This window comes from Caenorhabditis elegans, chromosome V, assembly GCF_000002985.6.
Source record: "Caenorhabditis elegans chromosome V".
Lineage (NCBI taxonomy): Eukaryota > Metazoa > Nematoda > Chromadorea > Rhabditida > Rhabditidae > Caenorhabditis > Caenorhabditis elegans.
The window spans coordinates 5640761-5667835 of NC_003283.11; the positions used below are offsets into that span (position 1 = coordinate 5640761).

A 27075-nucleotide genomic window follows, 5' to 3' on the forward strand; every position below is an offset into this window, starting at 1 on the left:
AAAAAAATTTTGGCGGGAAATTCAAATTTTAAGTGAAAAAAATTTTTGGCGGGAAATTCAAATTTTCAGTGAAAAAAATTTTGGAGGGAAATTCAAATTTTCAGTGAAAAAAAATTTGGCGGGAAATTCAAATTTTCAGTGAGAAAAAATTTTAGCGGGAAATTCAAATTTTAAGTGAAAAAAATTTTTGGCGGGAAATTCAAATTTTCAGTGAAAAAATTTTTAGCGGGAAATTCAAATTTTCAGTAAAAAAATTTTGGCGGGAAATTCAAATTTTCAGGGAAAAAATTTGGGCGGGAAATTCAAATTTTCAGTGAAAAAAATTTTGGCGGGAAATTCAAATTTTCAGTGAAAAAAAATTTGGCGGGAAATTCAAATTTTCAGTGAGAAAAAATTTTAGCGGGAAATTCAAATTTTAAGTGAAAAAATTTTGGCGGGAAATTCAAATTTTCAGTGAAAAAAAATTTGGCGGGAAATTCAAATTTTCAGTGAGAAAAAATTTTAGCGGGAAATTCAAATTTTAAGTGAAAAAATTTTGGCGGGAAATTCAAATTTTCAGTGAAAAAATTTTGTCGGGAAATTCAAATTTTCAGTGAAAAACAATTTTGGCGGGAATTTTCAGTGAAAAAAATTTTGGCGGGAAATTCAAATTTTCAGTAAAAAAATTTTGGCGGGAAATTCAAATTTTCAGTGAAAAAAAATTTAGCGGGAAATTCAAATTTTCAGTGAAAAAAATTTGGCGGGAAATTCAAATTTTCAGTGACAAACATTTTGGCGGGAAATTCAAATTTTCAGTGAAAAAAATTTGGCGGAAAATTCCAATTTCTGAGAAAAATCGAGAAATGTCTGCAATGTTCCAGAAGTTTTTAGAAAATTCGAGAAAATTCCGGAATGGTCCAGAATTTTCTAGAAAATTCGGGAAAATTCAGGAATATTCCAGAACTTTCTAGAAAAATCGGGAAAATTCTGGAATGTTCCAGAACTCTCTAAAAAATTCGATAAAATTCTGAAATGTGCAATTTTGTGGAAAAATTCAAGAAACTTCTGCAAAGTTCTACACGGGGTTCTGGCTCAACCCCGCGCTCCATTGGACACTGAAATGGCGGGAAAAAACTTTGAAATCGCAAGAGGAATTTTCACGCAGCGCGTTGAAAAAAGTGTATGCATTTGCGCGTGACGGTGCTTCTTCAAGTTTTGATACTCCTAGAATATTCTGAAGTTTCAATAATTTTAAAAAAATATCAAAAATTGTTATAATTTTCAGAAACGCTCGCCAAAAACTTTCGGAAAGACCGGAAAATGTTTCATATGATTTGAAGAACATAGAGAAAATTATACGTTCAAGAAATTTAGAAATATTTCCAGGAAACTTGAGGTTTTAAGTTGTAATTGCTCAGAACTTAGTTATATAATATTTTTGTTGCTCGAAAATTTCCGGTAACCAGGGGAAAAACGTTCCATCTGCAAAGAAGGCTTAGAAAATTTAGAATTTGATTTCAATTTTGAGTACGCCAGACGGAGCACGCGCTTCAGCGCGTGCGAACGGCTGGTTTTCATATATTTTAAGATTTTGTTTTGTACAACTGGGACACTATTTTTCTCAAAGTTGAGTAAAATCATTAAATCAGTTACGTAACTAGGGGTTTTCTAGTTAAAAATATTGACGGTAAATCCCATTTCAGAGTTATTTTTCTAGTTTTCCAATAAATAGGCTTTCTGGTGATATTTATTGTGAAAATTCAATTGGGGACAAAGGCACGTTCTCGAGCCAAAATCCCTAGAGTTCCCCATTCCGTTTAAGTTTGGACACTTGCCAATGTTAAAACTGTTTTAAACTTGATCGATTCCATCACTTTTACTTTCCATTTCTCAGAACCACTTCAAATGAGATTCTAATAACTTTTCCATTAGGTAACAAGAATCATAAACAGCCAACAACTAGAATAATTCAATTTACATTGACTCACAAGTAACCACTGATTTCAGAATACTTTGAAAGTAATCAAATTGTAAGATTATTGATATACGGAACAAACAAAAGTCTTTTTTCCGAGTAAGAATTGAGATAAGGATAAATCTCTATATTTAATTCCAAGAATATGATTTTAACTGTCATAATTGTGATCAAAACTTTCTGTGACGCAAAATCGAAAACCTTTGTAAGTTTTTTGAAAATTTTTCTCTTGCATTCAAGTTTCTATTCTCGCATTTTTCGTTCTGAGTTCACTGTTACAAGCCATTGACGCGGAAACACAGCTATCTGGACCTTAATTAAATCAGAGCAACCACCAACTTCTCAAATCGTAGTCAGGCATAAATTATGAGTTTCCGCAAATTGCTTCTATAACTTTTTCCGCATAAAATGCAAAGTCTAAGTACCTAGGTTCAAGTGTTGTTTTCCAAGAACACATTACCTTTTGAAGTCAATTTCTGGTCTCGGAACTTTTGGATTTCTTTTTCATTTTTTTATTGTTGTGTTTTCAGTTAGTTTTCGATTACTGGGTATATTACTAGCTGGATTTTTGCACATTGATTTCAGGAAACTTTTGGCTTTAGAGGCTAAATAATATTAATAAATCGACTCTATTTTGAATAGTTTTGGCGGAATTCTACAAATTAAAAAACATTTTCAAAATTACGAAAAGCTTTTGATTGCATTGCCCTTAGAAACAGAAATTTTGAGAACTTTTTTTCGGCATATTTACAAAATTTCCACTTCTCGTCGTTGTGCCAAAGTTTTATTTTAATATACATAGAAAAATCTGTACTTTTCGAAAATACTTACAACATTGAATATTTGAATATTTTGAGAAGTTTCTCAAAAAACTCAAAGTGTCATGTATTCTACATATTCATCTGCACAGTGATGATTGAATCAGATTTCGAGAAACTTCTCGAAATTTTCAACTGAAAGTGAAATTATTTATGGAAAGTACAAATATTCTTCTACAAATCTATTTAAGTTTCAATTAGCCTTTACGGAACTATAAAATGAATCTAAAAAAATTTCGAAAACATATTTAAAAACTATTTTCAGCTTTTGGTCGGAATGTTTAAATTGTCTTTGAAACCGAGCACATTCAAAATCACTTTCTTCTTATCGTTCTGTAGAATTTTTTTTTGGAAGTTTATATATAAAGTTAGGGAAAAATATGTACATTTTGAAAATAATTTTACATTTAATTGGAAGTTTTGAGAAGTTTCTCTTTAAATTTTCAATTAGAAGTTTTTGAGAAATTTTGAGAAATACGTATTTTGTAAATTTTCCCAACTCTCCCATCCAATTTGGAACAATTTTGGATTCTCACGCGAGATCGAAAATCTTAGTTCCTTTTTTTTGTTTCTTGATTCTATTTTTTAGAATGAAAAAAATTCGCATGATTTTTGTTACTTATGACTCAATTATCTCTAATAATAGTGACATAAATCGTAAACAATTGTGTCAGTAACCGTTCAGTGGTTCTTTATAAATTGGCAATGTTCAAGCACACAGACAGTCTGATCCGTTAACCGTTCTGTAAATATATTTTTATTGACAATTTATCCTGATGTTTAGTGATTTCTCCGTCTGACAAACTGCCAATTGGCCGAGTTCTCTGATTGTGCCAAAAACTTATAGACATACTCGAACCGAATTTTGCGTTAAACGCGTAGAGCTCATAATCGAATTCTCGATTGCCTAGTATTTGCTGCTTGTATCCTTATTCACTTTTCAGGCATATTACTATGACATTAGACGAGTTTTTATCAACTGGTGAACCTACGGAGAACGTACGAATTGTTGCCGCCACACTTTTGACCATCGTAAGTTTGAAAATGGAATTTGGAACAAAAAAAAACACATATGTACTTGTGTTATCTCAAATGTGCATCGCAATTTATGAAAAAAAATTCAAAACAATAATTTTTAAGTACCAAAACACTTGCCAAATGTTTGCCAAGAATTTATTTTAACCAAAAATTTGAGGGGTATTTTGTCAAAATTTGTTTTCGCTAAATAAATGTACAAATGATGCTGATGTCTAGCCTCTGTAGAAAATTTTTGTGGTGCAGAGTATAATATTTAATTTTTTTTTTATTCTGAATGGGAATGAGATTTTAATTTTTAAAATTTATTTAAAATAAAATTTCAGGTCAGTGTTTTTGGTTCCATCTTCAATACCCTAGTATTCGTCTCCCTGTTATTACGTGTCAAAAAGAAAGATGGATTTCTAAAAATTTGTTGCGCAAAAAGTTTTGGAAACGATATAGTTTGCATTGGTTATCTCTTTTGGCCAATTCCAGTCACATTTTTGTAAGTTTCTAAAAATCCTCTGATTATTTATTTAAACTTAATTTCAGTAATTCCTACTTTTTACCGCATATGTTCAATGCGTTCATGGGACAGCTAGTTGGATGGTTTGGCTGGAGTATAGGTATCATTAATAAAACTAATTTAAACTTAAAGTTAATTTTTCCTTTCAGGACCTTTATCGCAAGTTCTTCTGACAAGTAATCGAGTTTTAGCAGTCTTCTTCCCGCATCTATACCACAAAACTTATAGGGTTGCACCGAGTAATGTAAGTTCTACACCTGTCCAAAGTACAATCTCTATTTTTGAAAATTTTCAGGTAGGAATCATGATATGTCTTTTTCTGTCATTTCTTCTATTTGCGGCATTCTTTCCGGGTAAATGAACAAAACTGACACGAGATGTTCATGTCGAAATTGAAATCTATAATTATATTTTCAGAGGGTTGTCATTATTTGTATAACTTGAAAGATATTGGATGGTTACCTGAACAAAGCCTATGCACTTCTATTCGTCGTTCAATATTTATTGTATCCATGATTATTATTGTGATTGTTACAAGTGTCTGCGGGTTTTTACTGTTTTTCAGACTGATTGCAGACGCGGTTAGTTATGGGGTAGGAGTATGACCACTTTTTAAAATCCTATCTTGAAAATCAGCTAGTAAACAATTTTATATGTGCTTCATGATTTTCTAAAACGCTGTAGAAAATTTGTAAAAGTTTCGTTTGAGGCACTGATTTATGAAAAATTTATTTCTAATCTCTACAAATTATCGATTCATTCCACAGTTCCAGAATGCAATGTCAACTGTACAATCAACTAGTCGACGCTCCAAAAATCAGAAGATATTATTTCAAACTTTGACTCAAAATATGCTCATTCTAGTGGACACTCTCAACACTACAGTAACCTACAAACTATTTCCAGTGTTATTTTTCCAATTTCTCACCCTATCTTTCTCGATGGTTTTTCTACGGGCACTGGAAGGGTTTGTGCAAAAACACTTTGAAAAAAATTAATTTCAGATTTCAGATTTATAATGTTCAAAATGAATGAACGAATCGACAAAGGAGTTCGTTCATTACTCGGGTTGAAAACTGATCAGCTGAAGAATTTGCAAGGAGCTCAGTCTGTAATGATTTGGGCCGTTTCGAGTACTTCTAGGCATAATAATTGAAAATAGATCATCTAATATCTTAATTTTAATTTTTGTTATAAATTATTGTTTCTAATTGTTATATATTCGAGGCCGAACAAGGAGGCGAAGACGAGTAGTTTATTATTACATAACTAAGGAATGAATAGAAAGTTAGTATACATAGATAATGAGTTCACGTTACACGATCTTCATATCCACGTTAAGGGTTAGGTACACGTAGATACCCAACACTAATTAAAACATTAATTCAAAAAGATGCCTGAAGCACGAATAAACATTTCTTGACAATGTTGGGACTTCTTTCTCCGACGAAGCATTAATAACATTGGTCTGCGACAAATTTGTCTAATTTGCAGTTTTCCAAACTGACAACATTTCTAAATTGATTGTGAAGGTTGCCAAGCACAGCAAATGCTGAAACCGGCAACAAATTTTTGTAGCGCATTTCGTCCGAAAAGAATGATTTTTTTTGCAAATTCAAATAAGGTAACAAACAATTACATATATTTTTTATTGAAATTACAAATTTTACTATATAGACTACAGAGTAAAAATTTTTCTACATTGTAGACACATCCCCGAGGAGCAACCATTCCCAAAGGGGCCCAATCGTTCGCATCCCCGAGGGGCTCTCGTCACCGAGGGATTTTCATCCCCGAGGGGTTCCCATCACTGAGAGGCTCCCATCCCCGAGGGGGTGTAGTTACATTGTTAGATTTTCTTACTATGTAGTAAATCTTACAAATCTTCATCATCATTTTCAGCTAGATTGGCAGACGCAAAAATAGATTGGAAGACGAAAAAATAGATTGGCAGACGAAAAATAGATTGGCAGACGAAAAATAGATTGGCAGACGAAAAATAGATTGGCAGACGAAAAATAGATTGGCAGACGAAAAAATAGATTGGCAGACGGAAAAATAGATTGGCAGACGAAAAATAGATTGGACAAAGTAACTACATAGTAAGAAAATCTTAAAATGTAATTAAATTGTAAGATTTTCTTGCTATGTTGTTGAGGTTTTGATGAGACTTCCTGGGCAGGTAGGCGTTCATTGTATCCTCAAGGCTTCATGCCTGCCTACTTCATTTGTTCTGCATTTAGACGTGGCATTGTAGATTAGCAAGAAAAAGTGACAAAGGTCAAAACAATTTTAGCAGCTGAACTCAACTTTGAATACCTGAAATTGGCATCAGAAATTTTTTGGCTCATTGTTCGAGCTTCAGTTCGAAAGTTCGAGTACTAGTTTTCAGTAGTAAATCAAATTTGGAAAATTTGAACTAATAGTGTAACTATCCTGAAACCCCTATCACTGATAACCACTAGAAACCATGTGAGGTTTCATATTCTTTTTTCCTGTTGGAGTTTGGCGGCACATTTTATCAATCACTCACTTGATAATTTACACGGGTGTAATCTGTGAGAGTCTTGCAAATATGACGTTTAGACAACCATCACCTATTCCGTTAATTTTGTTCTTCGCGCTATTTTACGTTTCTCAAATACAATGTACACACTTCTGTGAGCTAATTAAAAAAAATAAACATTACATTTGAAATTTGTTCCAGCATGCGAAATCCTAAAACCGTGGCAAATGAGGTTAGGGAGTACAATATATATCCCTGAAAATTCCACAACTCCATTTGAAATACGAGCCAATTTTACTTGTAAATATCAGGTAGGCTCATTAGAAATTATTTTTTAACGAACTTTATGGAAATTCAAATTCAGTTTTTCGTCCCAAAAGGGACGTATCTTCGACTATCAGTAATAAATTCATTACTTGATAAGGATTACATCGAGTTTGCAGACTCCGTTGGATATGTTAGGAACCTTACGGTGTAAGTTCTGGAACATCAAAAACCTCATTTTCACTGTAAAATTTTCAGATCGAATATTGCAAACGAAGAATTATTTGCAACATCTGGATATGGCTACGTTAAAATAGGAGCAGGGCCGCAGGGAAGGTCTCAAGCGTTGCTGGTTTTTCAATGGCTGAAAAGTTTGAATTTTTCTTTCAATCCTCATAAGAAGTGTGGTTATTTCAGTGCCAATTTCCACGATGACTATGAATTTGCGAAAAAATGAAAGTGGAACAAATGTGGATTGTATGGCAATTCAGCAGAATCCTATCACTTTTACAGCAGCCGAAGGGGAAAAGGTACAGTATTTTTCTATTAGTATTAAACAACATTCTTCAACTTTGACATCTTATATCTCAGTTCTCGTTTGCCCGATGCAAAAATTATCAATTGACAAAATAGTTCTTATGTATTTTTCTATATTATTGTAGTATTTCACTTATTGATATCTTCACAATTAACCGAGAAAAGTGAAGTGAAGTGAAGTTCAAAGTGAAGTAGCCGGGTGCAATACTAGTAGATGAGATTTTTTAATTCTTGGTCTACTTATTTTTGATCAAATATTTTAGTAGTTATTAAAAATTAGGTAAAACAAAAGTTCTGTCACTAAAATTGGTTTATTTTTCCAGATTGCGCTGAACATTGCCCACTCAGCATTCATGCTTGACAGCTTCGATAGTTATTTCGTTTTTGATGGACCGGATACAGACAGTCCAGTTGTTGGAAGGTGAGGTTTTTAGTTCTGAGACGTGGCATGAATCTCGGCCTAAGCATGCCTACACGAGTACCTATCATCAAAGTATTAGAATGTAAAACAAACATATTTTCTTAAATGAACCTTTAACAAAAGAAATGAAATTTTGAAATGGGAAAATACTAAGCACTGGAAGTATTGCTAGAAATCAGAAAATAGGCGCTAGGCAGGCAGGCACTAAAATTTATAATTTTCCATTTCAGAATGACCAATCACGCGGTTGTCCCATTCATTCCATCCAATCAGTCTGTAACAATTGTTGGTCTCACGAAACAAGTTGTCTACTCGAATATTATTGCAAATATCGCTTCTAGTCAGCTAACTCTATCCTTAAACAATTAAAAAATCACATGTTTGCAGACATTGCCGGATATCGAAAATATCAGGCTGCAGTTATAATAGACCAATATGGACGACAGATGTATGCCATAAATCAAACAATTGCATTTACGTTTATTGCAAAAGATGGGAATCAACTATACATAACTTCGTTGAAGTTTAATGAAATTGTTAGGATTTATAGCATAAATTGGAGAATATATGGAATTTACAAAATTAAATATGAATATTTCAGGAAGATGAAAAATGTGAAATGAGAATTATCAGTGGGACCCCATCGCCGGTTTCAAGACGACTTCTCACTTACACGTAAGCTCTATGATTTGATGTTTGGCAATTTCGGCAGCCCAAAAATTTCCTCTCCTCTGATAAATCAATTTTTGATTATTTAGGCCGCTGTCCCAATTAGATATCAGTTTTCCGCAACAGCTCCCCGCATCACAATTCACTGTAGAACTCACTGATTGCTCAGTTTACATGATTCTTTCAAAAAACATGCCAGGTACTTTTTCCAAAACCGGATGTCGTTCTTCTTTGCAAAAAATATACCTTCAGCAAATTTCTACATGGCAAATGACGAGCGCATCGGCTATGTGTTCACTCCAAGCTTTCTAGACGATTTTCAGACGCCTGTTTTGAATTTTACACTGAGTAAGAGTGAGCCAGTGAATTATTTAATTAGCAGGTATCTTCAGGTAGCAATGAGTCTCGGCATTTCTCTACAACTGTAGAGTCAGTGACAGTTTATCAGAATCAACTTTTGGCAATTAACGTTTACAACTCAAAGGGATATTCCGCAATGAGCACCATGTAAGTAAACTGGAATTTTTATTATATATCTGAGATTTTAATGTCTAAAGATCTATAAAAATTTTAACAACCCGAAAAATCGTAACTTGAACGAATTCTAATTTAAATTAAATCAGATTTTCTGCCATCGGAATAATTAAGAATGGTCGAATTGACAAAAAACTTTCAAATCTCCAGAATGAAATATCAAATTCTCTAAATTTTCATGAATTGGGCAAAAAAAGTAACCTTGCACCACATCACAAATAAGTGTTAAATTGCTAAAGTTTTTTCATATGTTATTTGTCAAAATTTGTTGCTTGTATTAACTAGTTATTAGCTGGTTAATTAGCTAGATAATTGTGAAATTTTCAAAATATCAGATTGCCAAAAGTTTTGGAATTCGGTAGTCTTTGAAAAAACGATTATTAAAGATTTGCGCCACTGCGCATCTAACTGGCAAGTTTCAATTTTTCAAAAAAATTTTTTGAACTTCTGAATTTTTTTATTGCAATGAAACTTACTATTATAATCAAAAACATAAGTTCTCAATTATTTGAAAAAATAATTGTTTCAAAGTTAATTTTTGTTTCTGAAAGTATCTAAAATTGATTCTACGCAATTCTCAGAATAACCGGAAATCAAACAGGTGGCTCTGCGGAAGGAATCGGAACATCAGTGAATATCGATTTCTCCGGATCCGTGTCAAAAGGCCAAGCAAAAATACGGTATCATATTTCAAAGATCTCAGGTAAGAAAGACTGAAGAGACATAAAGATAGGACGTGTTGATAGAAAGAGATAGAGAAAAGTGATAAATATCAATTTTCAAATTTCAAATTTTCAGGCCCAATCACTGGCTACTCCTTCATTATTTATTTTGCTGCTCTTGCTCTCTCCATTGGACACCTCCATTAGCAGATGTTTTTTTGTTCTCCACCTACTAACATAACTATCGACCGAATTCTGTTTCCTCTTTCTTTTCCGCACCGTTTTTGTATTGTTTGTTTTGCACTATGCTGTCATATATACCGTTCGAATACAAGAGAGTCGCCAGACAAAACGAATAAAACACATTTGGTTGTGCTTCACCCACCTAACAATTCTGCGTATTTATTGCGGTTTTCCAGAATTTCAATATGATTTTCAGATTGTATATTTTTCCAACAATTTTCATCGTTTTTCCTAAAAAATTTACATGCAAATGTATCGTCTGGTACAATATTAATAATTATTTTATAAAATTGAAGCTTTACGTAGAAATTTAACGAATTGCAGACAAAACAACTTAGCGATTCCAAAAAATATTTTTTATACAAGCGATGTGATATCGCGACAACTGAGATATTTTCAAAATTCTTTTAATAGCAAAAAAATTATTGAATAAGAAATGCACATTTTTTGGTTTATAAATTTTCACAAATGTTTCATTTACAAAAAATACTGCGGCAGACATCTCACCGGTCGATTTTTTAATCTTTAAGCAAATATAAGTTGTTTTCACATATAAATAGTTTTAACAAAAACATAATTTTCGTTTAATTACTTATTGTCAGCACTCAAATAATTTTATTTACGATCAGTCAGAACAGCAGCGATTGAAATTTAAAAATTTACATTCGACCTTCTGGAGAAACAGACAAAAATTGAAAACATCTTGAATGAAGACATGGCTAATTTTTTTAAAAGCTTTTCAGTTTTCCAGATTCAAAAAGATTAAAACAATATAGAAAAGTTCACATTTCTCAATTCATTGTTTCTAGTCAGCCTTTACATACAAAATTGCTGTCGAGATTTTGCGTTTTGAAAAAATTGAAAAGTTAATACCACTTGAAGGACATCGGTTCAGTTTCTTTTAATCCTATTTGAACATTTTTTGTCAACTTCAGAATTTTCAACTTTTCATCCTAATCCGAAGAGACAGTTTTAGAATAAATTTTCAAAGAACTAAAACTTTAAATCGTTTCAAAAAATCTAGTTGATCTCCACACACACACACACACACACACACACATCTCTCACTTGACTCCCCACTTTATATAAATCTAGTTTTCAAAAAAAGGGCACATATGGACGAATTCATTCATGCCGTGACACTTTTAATAATTAAACCCTCGTTTCCTTTTTCGCTTTCCGCCCAAAAATGTGTCCGCTCGTCACCTGGTCTCTTGGTTACCAGTTGAGAGACGCAGACAAATATTCTCACGGGAGCTCTTGTTATGTTCATAATATGTAATTCAGAATCCGAATATCGGAAAACTTGAGCCTTAGACATAATAGCAGTAATATGATTATTTTTCCTTTTTTTCTGCACATTTTTTCCTTAATCTTCAAAAAGTTATTGCTTATGTGATACTTCCGGCAACACACCCTATCATTTTTCGACTTTCTAAGAACATTGAAAAATATAAAATTACTAACAATGTGTAAGTTCTTTAAGCTTTAAAAAACTCTAGATATCATTATACACTTTTTTAAGATTTTTGAAAAATGGCAATTTTATGATCTATGGTATTATCTATGGTATCTATGGTACTTTTTAGAGTTTTATTTTAAATATATTTTAAAATAATTTCATAACGGTCTAGTAAGCATTTTCCAAAGATCAAACAATTATTTTTCAAAATTGTCCCTTCTCACTTTTATCATAAAATTTGTAATCATAGGTGACAAACTTTGAAAACTAGGCAATGTTTAAACATTTTGAAATATAATAATTGATGTTTGAAACTACAATTGTCAGTTTCTATACGTTTCTACGGGTCTCCATAGTGATCACAATGTGCATTGAAATTATTTTTTGGAGTTATTCGTATATACTGATTTTAGTATAGTCATAGTCACTTAACTTGCTCCCACAGTATTCAGTTGTGAAATTTTTGTGCATTTTTTTTCGTTCAAATTTATTCGCAAATTAATTGGTGTTAAAGTTTTTAGGCTAATGAATTTTTGAATCACGTTTATTTTTTTAATAAAAAAATTAGATGATGAAAGAAAGAAAACGTGGAGCATTTAAAATTTTTATCAGGTTCTCTTTAATCGAAATATCCATTTTTGTTTTTAGTTGGATCTGCTTCTTAAATATGGCTAGTGAGTTTTTTTTTGGAAAAGGAAAAATTTTAATTTTTCTTTTAGAACAGAACATTTGAAAGTACTGAGAAAAAATATGTCGCTGCAAAATTTCAAGCGACAAAGATGCAGCGCTCTACCTTTACATTTTGATCTAAAAATATTCAGAGCAATTTATATCTTCTGCCAAATGTTTATTGTTGCCAATTTCCACGATTTTTTGGAAAATCTAAATTTTTTGGAAAACCTCTGAAATTTATTATTTGAGTTGGTGAAGGTGAAAAGAAACTCAGATTTTCTCAACGGATCAAAACTTTCCAAAAACAAATTTCAGATTTCAGATCATTTTTCTACACCTAAAAAATCTTCAAAAAATTACCAGTCAACAGAAAACAGTTTTTTTTGGCTATTGTGTCTGTCTCGAAATTAGTGGCAAAATGAACTGAAAAAGATTTCGGTCCGAAATTTGTGAATTGAGAGTGGACTCAACTTTGCCGCTAAAAAATGAGTACGTAGCTGGAAAAATAGTTTTTTTTGATCGACGATTTTCAACAAAAATAGGGTTAAAATTAGTTTCACCTGTTTTTTGACTCGAATTAAAAAATTACCAAATTAAAAAAGTATTGTTATATTTGGTTATTTTGGCAACATATATAGGAATGTTTTTAATTATTTCCCACTTTATTTGTTTTTTTCCTTCAATATTATTCAAAAACCCTGAAATACACTGAGTTCCTTTCAAGATACTACCTAGAATTTGAATCCGAAAAATTTAATCTGTTATGACATCTTGTCTAAATACCGTATTTTAGATCAAAACTACCAATTTCGCGTCAATCTTTTCTTATCCCAAAACCACAAACCTTGGAATTACACAATGGTCAGATCAAACTATGTAATAATCGTTTTCCGCAGGTTCTTGTTCAGTTTCCATCTAATAGTTGCTAATGAGAATTAGTCTTTTCAATCCACTCTTACACTCGACCTTTTGCCTTTTTTGGTTGCCAAGAGAGACCTCCTTCATTACATATTCTTGTTCCATTTTGTCTTTTTGTTTTCATCTCTCTTTTAGTTATCATATACTTATTCTTTCTTTCACTCTATTCTCCAACGTCATCTTCTATCTTTGACCTTTTGGAAGCCATAGTATGTACATACATGCTTATCAACACTGCACCACTCCCTTATACATTTTGCTTGCACTCTCCATAACTAATCAATTCATATACACTTTTGAACAGAGAACCGAAACATCTAAAGAAAAATTCTCACTTTTCACATTATACGTTTTAGATTATTGGTTTAAGACTTTCGATGACCATTTGCTTGTTTGGTTTTAGTTCAAATCCCTTTTTGGAATAGTTCTTCTCTTTCAAAAAAACCGGTCTTTTCATCCTCAATACATACCCATTTCGTTTCCAGAAGACCGTCTTAGCCTCAAATGTAAAAAAATGTTCCCGATGCGGTGTATTCGACGACGGTCCATCGATTTTGTTTTGAAGGTATTATTATCGAGGCGCAGAAAAATGCGACTCTTCTTAAGTCGAGATGCAAGCGTGCTCCACGGTTGTTGGGTCTCGGTTGGTATTGGCAGCAAAATTGCAGAACGGTTTTAATTATTTTTGTATTTTTTGCTATGTATGTCTTCCGGTGTCTTTAACTCGAAAAACTATTTCAAAATGCATGTGTATTTTTGAAAAAAAAAAAAGTATAATTAATTTGAATCTTATCATAATTTTTTATTATACCAATTGGGCACACAAAAACATATTTTAAACAACGGGAAACATTACACAGTTTTGCCGCCAATACCTAACGAGACTCAACACTAGGGGGCGGAGGGTTTTTTTCTCGCCATAGAGCGTATTTGCACCACCTTTTCAATAACATTTGTTCCAGGGTGTAATTCTCACGACAATATGCCTCTTCCTATTTCATATGACCTCATCATATCCGAAGGGAGGGATTAGTCAGAGAGCACTTGACTCAATGCAGAAGGAACCACAGACACCTGTGCTTGTACAGAAACGAGAGAATTTCGAGGAGAGCATCGATGTAGCTGTTGAGCAAGAATCCAAGAAAGAGGTATTTAGAGAAAATTTATGAGAAACCTGGTTGAAATAAAAATTCCCGTTTCAGAATCCATTTGTCAATCAGCAGGCATCGACAGAAAATGCAAAACCAATTACACAAGAAGTGAAGATTGAACGGCCTTCCAGAGATGTTAGTGGTTTAGAGTTTGAAAAAATTTTTGGCAAATCCGTTGCCAATATTTAAATGATATTTTGCCTTCTGAACAAATTTCGACCACAGTATTAATAAGGGCTCACGTGGAGTCAGAATGTCCCAGTTCGGTTTGATCTTCAAAAAATGCGGGAGTTGAGTTGTAGACATCTCATCTGATTTCGCATAGTTAAGAACGTGCTGACGTCATAATTTTCTGGAAAAATATTCCCGCATTTTTTGTAGATCAAACATTAACCACGTGAGGGCTCAAGGATACGAGTTTGCCTCATGCCTGCCTGCTTACTAGGCGTGTCAAGCAAGCAAGCAGAAGATCAGCTTTCCGAGCATCAAGCTTCACCCACCCCATTCTTGGTTGAGCTTTTCTAGCTTTCAGGCTGATTCTTTGAAAAATTCATTTTGAACAAAACTGTGTGAAATTTATCGACACGCTCTAAAAAAAGAACACTTTCCCTTTCCGACAAGTTTCCCACACTGCACGCCTCATTTTCGATAGTAAAAATGTTGAACACAATATTGAAGAAAACAATCTTCAAGCTTGTACTTTGAGCGTAGGCAGGCATGTAGGCACAAGGTAGGCAGGAAATAAAAAAAGCCTGTTGGAAGCTTCACACATACTTTTAATATCTTTAAACTAATTCCCAAAAAAAAATTTCAGAATGAATTCTACAAGAATGTGGTTATCCATTTTGATCTCAAAGGTGCTCCACCAAAAGTCGACTATTTCCTGGATCTTCTAAGACTTATTGCCAAAGGAGGAGCTACTGGAATACTTCTCGAATGGGAAGATATGTTTCCATGGACGGGAAAATTGGAGCAGTTTAAGAACACAGATGCATATTCAGAGAGTGATGTGGATATGATTCTGAGCGAGGCAACGAAATTGAAGCTCGACGTGATTCCATTGGTTCAAACATTCGGCCATTTGGAGTGGATTTTGAAATACGAGGAAATGAGGAAATATAGAGAGAATGACGCTTATCCACAAGTTTTATGTCTGGGAAATGAGGAAGGTGTGGAATTTGTAAGAGAAATGATTAGACAAGTGGCAAAGAAGCATGCAAAGTATGGAATCCCATTCTTTCATATTGGTGCTGATGAAGCTTTTGAGGTTAGAGCTTGAAGTTGGAGTTTTCACAATAAACGAAATTTATTTTAGTTTGGAGTTTGCCAAGAATCACTGGATTGGATCAAGAAAAATGGGAAGAACGGAAGGAAGCAACTTTTGGCGCTGGCTCATTTGAAGGCTATCGCAGAATTTGCGAAACAGCAAACCGGAGATTCTACACAGTGAGTTTTTGAGTTCACCTGGAGCCCCATGATTAACAAAAGCCTACTGGTGAGACCTTTAAAAGGTCAATTTCGAGTTCAAAACTTTCTGGTCAGCCAAGTTTGGTCTCTCAGATTTAACTCTAAACTTCATTAGAGTTTAGAGTTCAAGCCGAGAGGCCAAATTCGACGATATATATAGCAAAACAAATGTTTGAACTCACTTTTAGGAATTATCAAAATTGACTTTTTAAAAATGTAGTATCGTCAGTTGATATTTTGTTTAAAATGCTCCAATAATGCTAAAATGTACAAGTATCATAGAAAACATTTCAAATTATTTTTTGAAATTTTTTATTCAGTCAAAAAGTTGTGAACACTCGGTTTTCGGCTATGATTATTTTGGAAGTCGCCCAAAAATTCCAATTTTTCTCTGATTTTCATATTTTAACTTTATTTCAAGAGTTTTTAATCAAACTTTTGAACTGAGTATACATATATTTGATAGTTAATTTCCAGAATCCTTGCGTGGCATGATATGCTCAAAGACTTCGACTCTCGGCTCATAAAAAATCTCGAATTAGGACAAATAATTCAACCGGTTGTTTGGGATTATTCGGAGAATATTATCACACTAAACGGTAGGAAACTACTTTAATTCTATAAATAAACTTCAAATTCTAGATTACATATTCTCGGCACTTGCGGAAAATTTCCCCACGATGTGGGCTTCTTCGGCGTACAAGGGAGCCAACTATCCATCTGCTTCTACTTCAGAAGTTAGACATTATGAGACTAATAATAGAAATTGGATCAGAACTAAACAGGTAATATTATTATTATTATGATGATGCAGAAAACATTAAATTTGAAATTGAGCTGCAAGCGCGCTCCAACACCATGGGTCTCGTTAGGTATTTTGCGACAAAGAATTCTGAAAACTGAGATCGTTTGAATTTATGGTTTTGCTGCCAATACCTAACGAGACCCAATGATTAGCGTTGGAGCGCGATTGCACCTCGATTTCAGATAGCGCACTTTTCTGCGCCTCCATAATAAACGTCAATAAATATTCATATAAATTGAATTTTAGAACCAAGAAAGAAAGTTCAAAAATGGATTCCAAGGAATCATTGTCACTGGATGGCAGCGATATGATCATTTAGCTGGACTTTGTGAGACTCTTCCCATCGGAACTGCTTCAATGATGCTTCAAATGCAAATTGCTCTAAATGCACCAGCTCTAGATTTAGAAGGAACTAGACAAAAAGCTGCAACACTATTAGAATGTCAAGGATTCAATGTGGATGGAGTGAAGGTTGTCAGCAATCAGTGTAAATATAGAGGTTCGTAAAGAATTATGAGTGACTTTTGAAAAAGAAAAAAGTTTCAGGATTCCAAACATATTTGATCTACCAGAGCGAGGTTCCGAATCTGTTTGCTAGAATCGACAGTGAACTGAGTAAAAACCATCATTTAATGGGATGGGCTAATCGATACAATAGGAAATACAACATTTCTCAAAATTGGTACCATCGTGAAATGCTTCCATTTGTACAGCAACTTGTTGGCCAATACGATCGGGTTGAAAGTGATCTCAGGTATATTTATCGAGATGCAGAAAAATGCGCTCCACCCCTCAACGTTGGGTCTCGTTAGGTGCTTGGTGGGAAAACCAGAAATTCAAACTGTCGAAAAATGCTTCAAAATCGGTGAAATCTGCAAAAATATTTTGAATTCGCGGTTTTCCTGCCAATACCTAACAAGACCCAACGTTTGGCGTTGGAGCGCGTTTGCACGCCATCTAGAAAATGATATTTTTCTGCGTCCCCATAATAAGATCAATTTTCCGGAATTCACCAAGTTTTTTGCAGAGCTTCGATGAAAGATTTGTACTTTGAGAATACAATAGATGAATTCATTTACGAGAATCTCGGGGAAATGTCGGAGAAACTTCACGGTTATTTGGAAGAAATTCAGCGACTTGACAAACTTCGAGCATGGCCAAAAAGGCATTTCCCAATCAAGAAATGATGATTCCCATTCCTTTGTTTTTGTGACGATTTGCAGATCGGGTTGTTGAAGCTAAAAATGCCACGGACTTTGTTCGGGTTGCTTTTTGTAATTGTTTTTTTTCTGTGAAAATAAATTATTCGGATTAAATATCTGTATTAAAATTAAAATTTATTGAAACTAATGATATTCTAGACAAAAACAACAACAAAAACATTGTACAGGAGCGGAAAATAAATGCATAGAAACAAGAATACAATAAACTTAAGTGAAGAGAGAAACGGAAAACTAAATACTACTGACAGTAAATCAATTATTTCATTAAGCCCATGAGTCGATATTGTTGTTTCGACGAGCGACGATCCACTCCTGCATCCATTGTGGAATATCTTCCTTACTTTCCTTCATGAAATTGTAAAGTTGTTCGATTACATTTGAAGCTGGTCCTCCTTGCAGTTGGTGATGTTCAACTAGAACCGTCGATTTTCCGCCACATCCGTCTCGTCCAACTCTACCAATCCTGTGCTTGTAGGTGTCAAAGTCTGCCGACATTTCCATGATGATTGTCTGAAAACAAATTATATAAAAAATTAAATCTTGTTATATTCAACTCACATGCTTCACAGATGACACGTCAATTCCTCTTGCCAAGATGTTGGTGCAGACAACTCCGTGAATTTTTCGGAATTCCAAATCATTAACAGTGACGAGCTGCTGATTTTTCGTGATCATGCTGCATACGGGCTTGAAATTGTATCCCAATTGACGGAGAGCCATGGTTACCTGTAATTGCAGAATTAAAATTTTAAATCTAAATTTAATTACACAAACCTGAGTAACTCTTTGGACAGTCTCACAAAAAATGGCAATCGTCTCATTATAAGGTCCATCTTTACTGCAACCAGTCTCCTTCAGATCATCGTCGATCAATTTGCGAATGATTCCCATTTTGATAACCCAGGGATGTGAACGAATATCATTTGGCCTTCCTCTTCCCACTCTTACAACTCGCTGTGTGATGTATCCTGACATTCTTGGGCAAATAATGACTGACCACGGATCGTCTTCTCCCAACATTCTCATTTGAAGTACAGTCAATGCAATTGTGCCATTCGCATTTTTATTATAGGTTGCCGAGAAGAAGCACGACTGTAGATTTTCCAGATTTTCTTCCTTCAGTTGATCCAGGATCCAATTGATGTCGGGACCGAAAGCACAATTGTCGATCATTTTATCAGCTTCGTCCAGAATAATCGTTTTCAAATTATCAAGGCATACGTCGCCACATTCAATCGTCGCTTTCAGTTTGCCGATTGTGCAGAATGCAATGTCGCATTGGCCTGAAAATTATTAAAATTAAGCATTTCATTAGCAAACTGAAATCCTTGTACGGCACATGGGGGCCGGTAAACTCCTGCAAAATAATTACCTTTAGTGAAAGGATGGTTAGCGACAAGTTTATCAATCTTGATATCACGGATTGGCTCAACATTGTCCATGCACTGTAATCCAAGAATGAGTTCACAGCGATTGAAAAGCTGATCCACCAAAGCCGATGTGCTTGCCATAATCAAAATCGAAGGTGACGGTTTCGTGTACTCGAAGCAATTTGATTGACGATTTTTCAATGCGGCTTCAATCGCCGGGATCAAAAATGCATATGTTTTACCAATACCCGTTGGTGCCTCGACAACAAGCCCTCGTCCTTCTCGAATCACTTGAATTGACATTTGTTGTACTGCGTTGAACGTGGTAACGTGGACACATTTCAAATTGTTTACTATTCTTTGATCACCGATTGCATTCGCAACGATCGCATCGGTACCGTAGTCGTCGGGAAGATCGATGCCAGGATTTGTTTGAATTCTGGTATTTTCCTTGCAGAATTTGTCGATCATGGAAGACTCGGCTTTTGCTGACGAGACAACTGCACGTTGGTTTGCCTGATCTCTGACTTCTGAAAAGGTAACGAATATTAAATAATAAACTGGATTGAGAAAATAAAAATAAACTTACCATAACGATGACGTTGTGTGTCGAGTGTGCTGAAATCAAGAACTTTCTCGTAACGAGGAGGACTCAATGGTGGCGCGACAGTAGTTTTTGATGAACTCGCCGCTTCGCCGTTTTTGTTACTCCAGGGATATGACATCTGAAAAATATGATTTTCTCGATCATGTTAAGGGAAGAATAACAAATGAGTATTAAAGCATAAATTTGAGGATAAAGTGCTGATTGGGAAACAAGGAACTGAAAATATACTTTTTTCTTTCACATATCAGAAAAATTCGCAATTGGACAATTCAAAACATATGAGACGGAGAGAGAGAGAGAGAGAAGGAGAACGTTGCGGCATGTAAAAAACCAAAAACCCTGATAATACATTTTATAAAAGCCATCCTGTCTGAATCATTTTTCGAAAAAAAAAACAATTGGAACAACAATACAAAGGTGAGGCTTAGAGGACTTGATGAAAATTAAGGGTTGATGAACATTAAAAATATATTTAATCAAGAAAAATGCGAGCGTTTCACCAAATTTTAGGTAAATTTCAATAATTCAATTTAAAAACTCGCCAGGCTTTTCGTGCATTTTGACGTGGCGGTGTTTGCGGACCAACATCGCATACCGTAATCCTCCCGTCGCGCCACGTGTGGCAGTGATTTCTCAAAATCCTTCCAGTTCTCAGAGCAAAACTCTGCAAAATCGACGATGCTTCCGTCGCGAAGTGAAAGTGACGATGATAAATATATTCCATCAGGACTCTTAAATATTGCCGGCAGTGTAAGTCATCGTAATGAACGAAAGAAACTATAAAAATACTTTTTCAGACAGCGAACACGAACGATATAAAAGTCAGTGAAATCTGTGAGTTCTACAATGACACTAAACCAGCATGCAATGTCGTCGGTAAGTTAATCGGTAAAAATTTTTGAATCGAGCTTTTCAATAAATCCATTTTCAGAGAAATCTTCAAGAGAATCTGATGTTTTCGTGGATTTATCCGGGAAGGAAGCTGAAATAATTTCCCGGCCTGCACCTATCGCTCCCGTCTATTCGGATGCTTCGAAACCTTTGAATTCACCATCAGTCGCTTCTCGAATTCTCACGATTCCGCCTGGTTCTCATGTTTTAGGACTTCCAGGTGTTGATCCGAGGGAGATCTCTACAATGCCAAGTCAATCACACATGCCAACATTCTCTCCTCCCGGTCCAGTGGTAAGCATTCACATTCAGAATAATTGGTTTTGATTTAATTTTTCAGAAGCGCCAAAATGTGTATCACCATGCCCCATTGCAAATTCCGGCAATTTATGCGGTTCCAGGCCACCCGATGATTCATCAGAGACCAATGCCATATTGTCCTCCAGGATTGTTGGCCTTGAAACAGAAATCATTGGCAACAATGCAGCTTCCAGTGACCATGATCAATCCGAACGCTGGGGTATTTGTATCAATTTATGTATCACTTAAAATCAAAAACTTTATTTCAGATGTACCCACATGTCATAGTACCAATGCATCCTCAAATGGCCGCGATGGCTGCGACATTCAATCCTGGATTGATGGTTGTTTCGCATCCAGTACCAGTCATTCCAATACCGTCGAATTCGTCTCAAAGTTCCCAACCACCTATGCCAGCTCCACAGCCAACAACTCCAGAAGAACCACGAGTTTGTGCGGGACTTAGGAAACAATTGAAAATGGAAGCTTCTGCAAGATTTAAAGCTGAACGGGATGCACAAAAAGCTAAATTAAAAGCTGAAAAGCTGGCTGAAAAGGCAAAAACCGCGGTTGTCAAAAAGTAGGTTTCAAGCCTAATAAAATTCAATTACAAATTCAAAGTTTTCAGGAAAAAAGAGAAGATTTCCGGGCAGTCGAACAGAAAATTTTCGAATTTTTCGGTTTGCAAAAGGTTGTATAACGTTCCATTCAATGGCATGTTGTTTCAGAAGGATATGTTTGTGATTAGACTGAAAGATGTGGATTCCTTCGATCGAAACAACGAAATATGGAGAATCGACAATCATGTTTTGCTGCAAAAGTTCTGTGGAGTTCCATCACTTCGTGCACCAGCACGACAGTTTCAATCAACAAATAGAATGTCTGGATATGATTCTCGTGCAACCTGGAGACTTTTCATTATTAATCCTGATAATGTTGAAGTTAATGAATATGGATCAGAAGTCACCATCCGTGAATATCCATCGATCAACGATCTTCGTCAAGCTAAACAACGGGCTGAGCTTAAAGATGGAGCATTTGTATGAGAAACTCGGTTTTTCTAATTACAAATTACAATTTTCAGAGCGAGATCGAGAAGAGTGAATACGGCGAAAAAGTGATTAGGCATGAAGCAAAGAAACTTTCAAGGGAACAAAAAAGGCTTGAGCGTAAGCAAAGAAAACTGCAATGGAAGCGACAATTTACAACTGCATCTTCGAAATTTCAATCGACTTCGGATAATCCATCTGAGCTGAACGACGCAGAAAAAGCGTTGTCTAACTCCAGAATGGTTTGTTTGAAATTTACACGAAAATTCTTAATTAATAATAATTTCAGGGTGAACGAGATGAGGCCGTCTGTCGGGATATCATCGCCGAGTTGTTGGATGCTATAGAAGTTAATGAATATGATGATGAAGATAGCTGTATGTACAGTGATTTGGAATCAAGTTCATCTGAAGATGATGAAGAAGATGCCGGCAGTCTTATTTCTGTGGCGTATTCAACAGATAATGAGGATTTCAAATCATGCAAAATCGAGTTGTTTCAAGAGGATGAGCTCCCAGAAGTTGCACTGGAGCTGACTATTGATTAAATGTTTTTTTTTCGTTTTATCATCATCATATAGTGTTTATAATTTAATTCTTGTATTATCGATAGTCTATTTCTAACGTGTTTTATTAATATTATTTATTTATAATGAATGCTTAAAAAATCAGCATGGGATTTAATTTTACGTGAACTGTATTATTCTATTAATAAAGTGTAGATTCGGAAGAAAGATAAGAATTCAAAATCTGAGAAGCAATTTTGAATTCATTATTTTTATTAACTCTACTAGCAATCGGTGCATCCAACTAACCAACTAACACACAATGTGCGTCTCGAGACCAGGAATGAGTACAACACGGAGGTAATACAAGGTTTTAGAATTAATATTTCTCAGGTAGACATTTCAGATCTCGACGCGGGACTACTAACATAACACAGAATGAGGAATCTGCAGATAATTGGAATAAAATGGCTAATTCGAATTTTCGATCGACAGTTTTTGAGGTATAAATTATATTTTTATGTGATCTTGTAAAACACTACGACATGTTACGTTAACACCGAGTATTGCGAACTTTGACGCAAAAATACGGTAACTGGTCTCGAAACGAGAGAAACTTTACAGCTACCGTACCCACAAGTGTTTCGCAATAATTTTCCGTCAATTTTTTAAAGAGTTTTTCTCAATTTATAGCACTAAGGTCAATGTTTTTGGAGAAAAAAACCAAAAAACATGTAAAATCTCAAGAAATACGGAAAAAATTGAGGAACATTTCCGAGGACTGTAACTGAAAAGTTTCGCTCGTTTCGAGACCCACTACAGTAATATGAACAAATATAATTTTCAGAACCGTGTCCACGTGTGGGTACTTCCACTGAACTATTCTCAATCGAAATATGGTGGCCGGAAGACTCCCTCATCTGCTTGCACAATAATCACTGTCCAGATTGCCCACGATTTCTTGAGGTTTGTAAAATTTAAATGTGCTCCAAAAGTAGATCCATCTTTCAGCAATAACGTCTGTATTCCACCCACGCATCTTCTGACACCTCAACATCTTCCACTCGGTGTCCTTGATGTTCTTATCAATGGAATTGTTGATGGCAATGAGACCCACGAAAAGGCTATGGCAGCTCGACGACGAGGATTCAGTGGAAGTCTAAAAAAGAAGCATCTTGAAGAGACAGTTGAAAGTGGTTCAGTCTTCCAGTTTTTGAAGAAACCACATCGAGACACGTTCACTGTGCCAGAAGCTATTCAAGTTCAACGACCCGAGATGCATGAAATTGACTATCGATGTTATTCTGGAGACTTTATAAGCAATCTCGTGACAGCTATGTCGATGGCTGTGAACAGTCCGTATCTTTCGAAACTTGATAGATTGGCAATTGGAGTGCTTGCTTTCGAAAGGGCCATGTGTTTTATCTACGATCGCCCGACAAATTCAATAATTCTTCTCGACACTCATATGCATTTTAAAGGACAAGCTGGAAGTGTTCTCTGTGTTGCATCTTTTGAAGATATTACGGATTTCATCGTTTCGGTAACTAAACTCGTGTTCCATGAAGTTTTCAAAACTGCAGATGTCACCGGTGTAAGTTCCAATTTTTCTTATTTCTCTAAGTTATCCTTTATTTTTTTACAGCAATTCGAAATTACATGCCTGATGCTTACAAGTCTGACGAACAAAGTCCACAAAGGAGGCATCTTTCTTCCAATCAAATCGAGTATGCCAAGAGTCACATTATCGATACCATTGAAGCCTATTAGAATCAGAGCAAAGTTAGTTTATAGAAATGTTAGAAAGTTTTAATTTAATAATTTCAGAAAAATGGTTTGCGTTGGGAGTGCGGAAAAGGACTGTGACAGTGGCTACGAAAGTGATACCTCATGAACTTCTTCCTAACTTTAATAATAAACTAATTTATTCACTTGTTGGTCTTGAAGTTAACAAAAAGTTTTAATAAACTTGGAATACAGGGTACAATACAAAATCCGTAAAAAATGTATAAAATGATACAGGTAATCGATACAAGCAGTGATATATTTAGATAACAGATCAACAAAGAAAAATGACATATAATATGATTTGGTTAAAAAAATAAATAGCGGCACCCGCCTTGGTTATTAACGGTAAATCCTTGAATTGGAGCTGAGATGTAGAATTTTGGTTGCTCGGCAGGAGCTGGAGCTTGTTGAGCAGCTGGTGGTGGTGGTGCTGGCTGGACACTTTGTTGGGGGACGTTTCTGGAAAGGAAATGTTTTTTATTCGGATATTAAATAGAACATATGGTTAGAATAACAATTTTGGTTTCAAAGATACGGTATCTGGTCTCGACACGGTACATTTTTGATAAATGCAAAAATGTGTTTCGTTTCTGCAGAGTTTTCGTCGATTTTTTAATAGTTTTTGTTTTGATTTTGATCAAATTTAATTTCATATTTAATTTTTAAATATGAAATTATAGTTTTTTTTTACATAAATAGTTTTTTTTTCGAAAAAAAAATGATGAAAATTCTGTAACAACGAAAGTTTGAAACTACAGTACTCTTTAAAGGCGCGAATCTTTTTGTTTTTAACAAGAAAAAACTCCTACTTTTTAAGAATCGTATTAAAATATTTTTTTAAATCAACTCACTCTTGAACTTTATCCTCTCGGAGCCTCTTGGTTTGTGGAGCATCCTCGATTTCATCCCACGTGGCACAACGACGTGATCCAATCTGGCAGTCCATGATCGAATGTGCTTGCTGAAATTGGAAAAAATAACATTTTGATCTTAAATGTAGCACACAATTAATTCATGAACAAATAGGACAAAAAGTTACGAGGAAGAGAAGGGAAAAATACAAAACAACGGCGAGATGACGAGGTGACACAATCTATTCAGTTGTTCTAGTTTCCTTCAATGGGCGTCGGTAAGCAATCAAACAACACGAAACGACAACAGATGATAAGAGAATTGAATGGAGTTTTAAAATGTTTTTCTGATGAGGAAAAGCGAGGGAAATTTCGCAAATGCTTGTATTTTCAAATAAATTTCTGAAATAAATAGCAGAATAACATGAAGTTTGCCATATTTTGTTGAAAATATATAAAAATAAAGTGAGCAACAATTAAATTTAATTTAATTTTAAAAAAAAACAAAAAAATGTCGAAATGTTTTGACAGTAATCTTTAAAGGCGCACAGGTTTATTCCAATGGGTCTTGGCGCGAACAAAAAGTTTATGGTATTTAATCATTTTTATGTATTTTTCGTTTATTTTTCTTCCAGTTTTCAAAAAAGTTACATAGTTTTTAGCGAATTTTCTGGTTTAATTTGCAATTTTCTGCTAAAATTGTTCTAAAACAGTTTTCTATGTCTTTTTATCGACAAACATGAAAAACTTTGAAAACTGATGTAAAACTAGTTGAAAAAAAGAAAAAACGATAAAATTCGCTAAAAACGACGTAACTTCAATGAAAATTCAAGAAAAGTATATTTAAATATACGGGGAAGCAGCCGAAAAATAAAATTTAAAAAATACTACCATAAACTGAAAAAATCCTTATAAAACAATAACAGGGAAATTCAATATTTTTCAAGTTTTTTGATTAATTCTATTGTATTTTTAAGCCTACATACTCATTGAGCAAGTAAAAACCCTAAAAAGTATCACAAAATTGTGCCTAAATACCGAAATTCAAACAGTATTTGTTATGAAGGAGACGGAGAAAACGACCATTGAGCGGCTAGAAAGACTTTATGAGAGTAATAGAGAACAGAGAAGTAACATCGGTCAGACGGAAAAGACGAGGAATAACAAGGGCCTTGAGTAGCGGAGAGCGTTGTAAAAACAGCTGGGCTTTTTTCGATTGTAATGTTACTTACGAAAATAGTAAAATAACGCGAGATTCATGAGGAAAACTTAAAAATCTATAACAATTGTAGAAACTTTGTGAAAAAAATTTCTTTTGAAAAATAATTTGAAAAAATTAGTTCGGTGGAGCGTCCTTGCGGAATACTGTTTTGGCATTATTTTTTGGAAATGTTTTCAGTGAAGATTGAAAAAAAGAAACAAACAATTATAGGTAATTAGATTAATTATATTCGAGGTTAAAAAAATCATTAAACAAATGTTAACAAAAATTGTTGCCACCGCAGGGATTGAACTAGCGGATGTTTGCGTGAGCGCCAAAACTTTTAGCCACTTGACCATGATGGCTTTTTTATTTTCTTGTTAGTAAGGACGGTTATATTTTAATTATTCCTTTAAAGTGCATAGCAGGGATGCGCAGGAAACTGTTTTTGCCAAAAAACAAGAATTATTGGGTAAAAAAGAAACATAGTAGGAACAATTCAAGACTGTTGTGTATTGAGCGAGAGACACGGAGAGAAGTAGTTTATTACAAGAAGTGTAAGAAGTAATGAATTTTAAAGAGAGGTCGCTTACGCGATAAGTTCATGATGACCCAAAGGTCACGTCTGTATAAAGTTCAGGTTTACGTTCCGTCCACAACATCT

General features: G+C 34.5%; 7 protein-coding genes across 7 annotated transcripts; 5 read left to right on the forward strand and 2 right to left on the reverse strand.

The window, feature by feature from the left end:
* Positions 1-3710: 3710 nt before the first annotated feature.
* Positions 3711-5551, forward strand: srx-117 (7TM GPCR serpentine receptor class x (Srx) domain-containing protein). Its single transcript, NM_072086.2, has 8 exons — positions 3711-3804; positions 4134-4294; positions 4342-4415; positions 4465-4559; positions 4611-4668; positions 4733-4896; positions 5089-5282; positions 5327-5551. Exons 1-8 carry the CDS (start codon positions 3727-3729, stop codon positions 5469-5471), a joined length of 969 nt encoding a protein of 322 aa, NP_504487.1. The 5' UTR covers positions 3711-3726; the 3' UTR covers positions 5472-5551.
* A 1298-nt stretch (positions 5552-6849) lies between these two features.
* Positions 6850-10280, forward strand: C14C11.4 (CUB-like domain-containing protein). The gene is made up of 14 exons (NM_072087.5): positions 6850-6975; positions 7023-7132; positions 7186-7295; positions 7344-7456; positions 7503-7615; positions 7946-8043; positions 8274-8383; positions 8431-8579; positions 8645-8718; positions 8802-8911; positions 8965-9060; positions 9105-9219; positions 9828-9949; positions 10045-10280. The coding sequence occupies exons 1-14, from the start codon at positions 6891-6893 to the stop codon at positions 10113-10115; spliced, it is 1476 nt and encodes a 491-aa protein (NP_504488.1). The 5' UTR covers positions 6850-6890; the 3' UTR covers positions 10116-10280.
* Positions 10281-13688: 3408 nt separating this feature from the next.
* On the forward strand, positions 13689-17939 carry hex-2 (beta-N-acetylhexosaminidase). Its single transcript, NM_072088.8, has 10 exons — positions 13689-13768; positions 14166-14351; positions 14406-14489; positions 15169-15621; positions 15670-15800; positions 16299-16420; positions 16464-16606; positions 16873-17125; positions 17173-17380; positions 17654-17939. The coding sequence occupies exons 1-10, from the start codon at positions 13718-13720 to the stop codon at positions 17811-17813; spliced, it is 1791 nt and encodes a 596-aa protein (NP_504489.3). The 5' UTR covers positions 13689-13717; the 3' UTR covers positions 17814-17939.
* A 13-nt stretch (positions 17940-17952) lies between these two features.
* mut-14 (RNA helicase) lies at positions 17953-19944 on the reverse strand (the record flags this gene model as incomplete). The annotated part of the gene is made up of 5 exons (NM_072089.6): positions 17953-18359; positions 18408-18575; positions 18624-19132; positions 19222-19749; positions 19809-19944. 5 exons carry the CDS (start codon positions 19942-19944, stop codon positions 18114-18116), a joined length of 1587 nt encoding a protein of 528 aa, NP_504490.1. The 3' UTR covers positions 17953-18113.
* Positions 19945-20398: 454 nt separating this feature from the next.
* Positions 20399-22735, forward strand: C14C11.2 (YDG domain-containing protein). The gene is made up of 9 exons (NM_072090.6): positions 20399-20576; positions 20624-20702; positions 20758-21011; positions 21058-21237; positions 21287-21597; positions 21646-21697; positions 21746-22057; positions 22102-22308; positions 22356-22735. The coding sequence occupies exons 1-9, from the start codon at positions 20505-20507 to the stop codon at positions 22611-22613; spliced, it is 1725 nt and encodes a 574-aa protein (NP_504491.1). The 5' UTR covers positions 20399-20504; the 3' UTR covers positions 22614-22735.
* A 120-nt stretch (positions 22736-22855) lies between these two features.
* On the forward strand, positions 22856-24504 carry C14C11.1 (Movement protein). Its single transcript, NM_072091.6, has 6 exons — positions 22856-22931; positions 22978-23074; positions 23419-23537; positions 23583-24165; positions 24217-24353; positions 24399-24504. The coding sequence occupies exons 1-6, from the start codon at positions 22894-22896 to the stop codon at positions 24463-24465; spliced, it is 1041 nt and encodes a 346-aa protein (NP_504492.1). The 5' UTR covers positions 22856-22893; the 3' UTR covers positions 24466-24504.
* On the reverse strand, positions 24482-25326 carry C14C11.7 (uncharacterized protein). Its single transcript, NM_072092.2, has 2 exons — positions 25211-25326; positions 24482-24818 (listed from the first exon to the last, which is right to left on the reverse strand). Exons 1-2 carry the CDS (start codon positions 25303-25305, stop codon positions 24665-24667), a joined length of 249 nt encoding a protein of 82 aa, NP_504493.1. The 5' UTR covers positions 25306-25326; the 3' UTR covers positions 24482-24664.
* Positions 25327-27075: the final 1749 nt, after the last annotated feature.

Excerpts from the sequence above, each read along its gene's own strand:
- C14C11.1 (NM_072091.6), top strand. The coding sequence starts at position 22,894 with ATGTGCGTCTCGAGACCAGGAATGAGTACAACACGGAG. Across the intron at positions 23,538-23,582 it reads ATTGCCCACGATTTCTTGAG|CAATAACGTCTGTATTCCAC; the intron begins GTTTGTAAAATT and ends TCCATCTTTCAG. Across the intron at positions 24,354-24,398 it reads CCTATTAGAATCAGAGCAAA|AAAAATGGTTTGCGTTGGGA; the intron begins GTTAGTTTATAG and ends TAATAATTTCAG.
- srx-117 (NM_072086.2), top strand. The coding sequence starts at position 3,727 with ATGACATTAGACGAGTTTTTATCAACTGGTGAACCTACGGAGAACGTA. Across the intron at positions 4,669-4,732 it reads ATTTGCGGCATTCTTTCCGG|AGGGTTGTCATTATTTGTAT; the intron begins GTAAATGAACAA and ends TTATATTTTCAG. Across the intron at positions 5,283-5,326 it reads TTTCTACGGGCACTGGAAGG|ATTTATAATGTTCAAAATGA; the intron begins GTTTGTGCAAAA and ends TTCAGATTTCAG.
- C14C11.7 (NM_072092.2), bottom strand. The coding sequence starts at position 25,305 with ATGGACTGCCAGATTGGATCACGTCGTTGTGCCACGTGGGATGAAATC. Across the intron at positions 24,819-25,210 it reads CGAGAGGATAAAGTTCAAGA|AAACGTCCCCCAACAAAGTG; the intron begins GTGAGTTGATTT and ends TTTCCTTTCCAG.
- C14C11.2 (NM_072090.6), top strand. The coding sequence starts at position 20,505 with ATGCTTCCGTCGCGAAGTGAAAGTGACGATGATAAATATATTCCATCA. Across the intron at positions 21,698-21,745 it reads GAAAATTTTCGAATTTTTCG|AAGGATATGTTTGTGATTAG; the intron begins GTTTGCAAAAGG and ends ATGTTGTTTCAG. Across the intron at positions 22,058-22,101 it reads AGCTTAAAGATGGAGCATTT|AGCGAGATCGAGAAGAGTGA; the intron begins GTATGAGAAACT and ends TACAATTTTCAG.
- C14C11.4 (NM_072087.5), top strand. The coding sequence starts at position 6,891 with ATGACGTTTAGACAACCATCACCTATTCCGTTAATTTTGTTCTTCGCG. Across the intron at positions 8,384-8,430 it reads TATTGCAAATATCGCTTCTA|ACATTGCCGGATATCGAAAA; the intron begins GTCAGCTAACTC and ends ACATGTTTGCAG. Across the intron at positions 8,580-8,644 it reads CGTTGAAGTTTAATGAAATT|GAAGATGAAAAATGTGAAAT; the intron begins GTTAGGATTTAT and ends TGAATATTTCAG.
- hex-2 (NM_072088.8), top strand. The coding sequence starts at position 13,718 with ATGTTCCCGATGCGGTGTATTCGACGACGGTCCATCGATTTTGTTTTG. Across the intron at positions 14,352-14,405 it reads AGCAAGAATCCAAGAAAGAG|AATCCATTTGTCAATCAGCA; the intron begins GTATTTAGAGAA and ends TTCCCGTTTCAG. Across the intron at positions 17,381-17,653 it reads CGGGTTGAAAGTGATCTCAG|AGCTTCGATGAAAGATTTGT; the intron begins GTATATTTATCG and ends AGTTTTTTGCAG.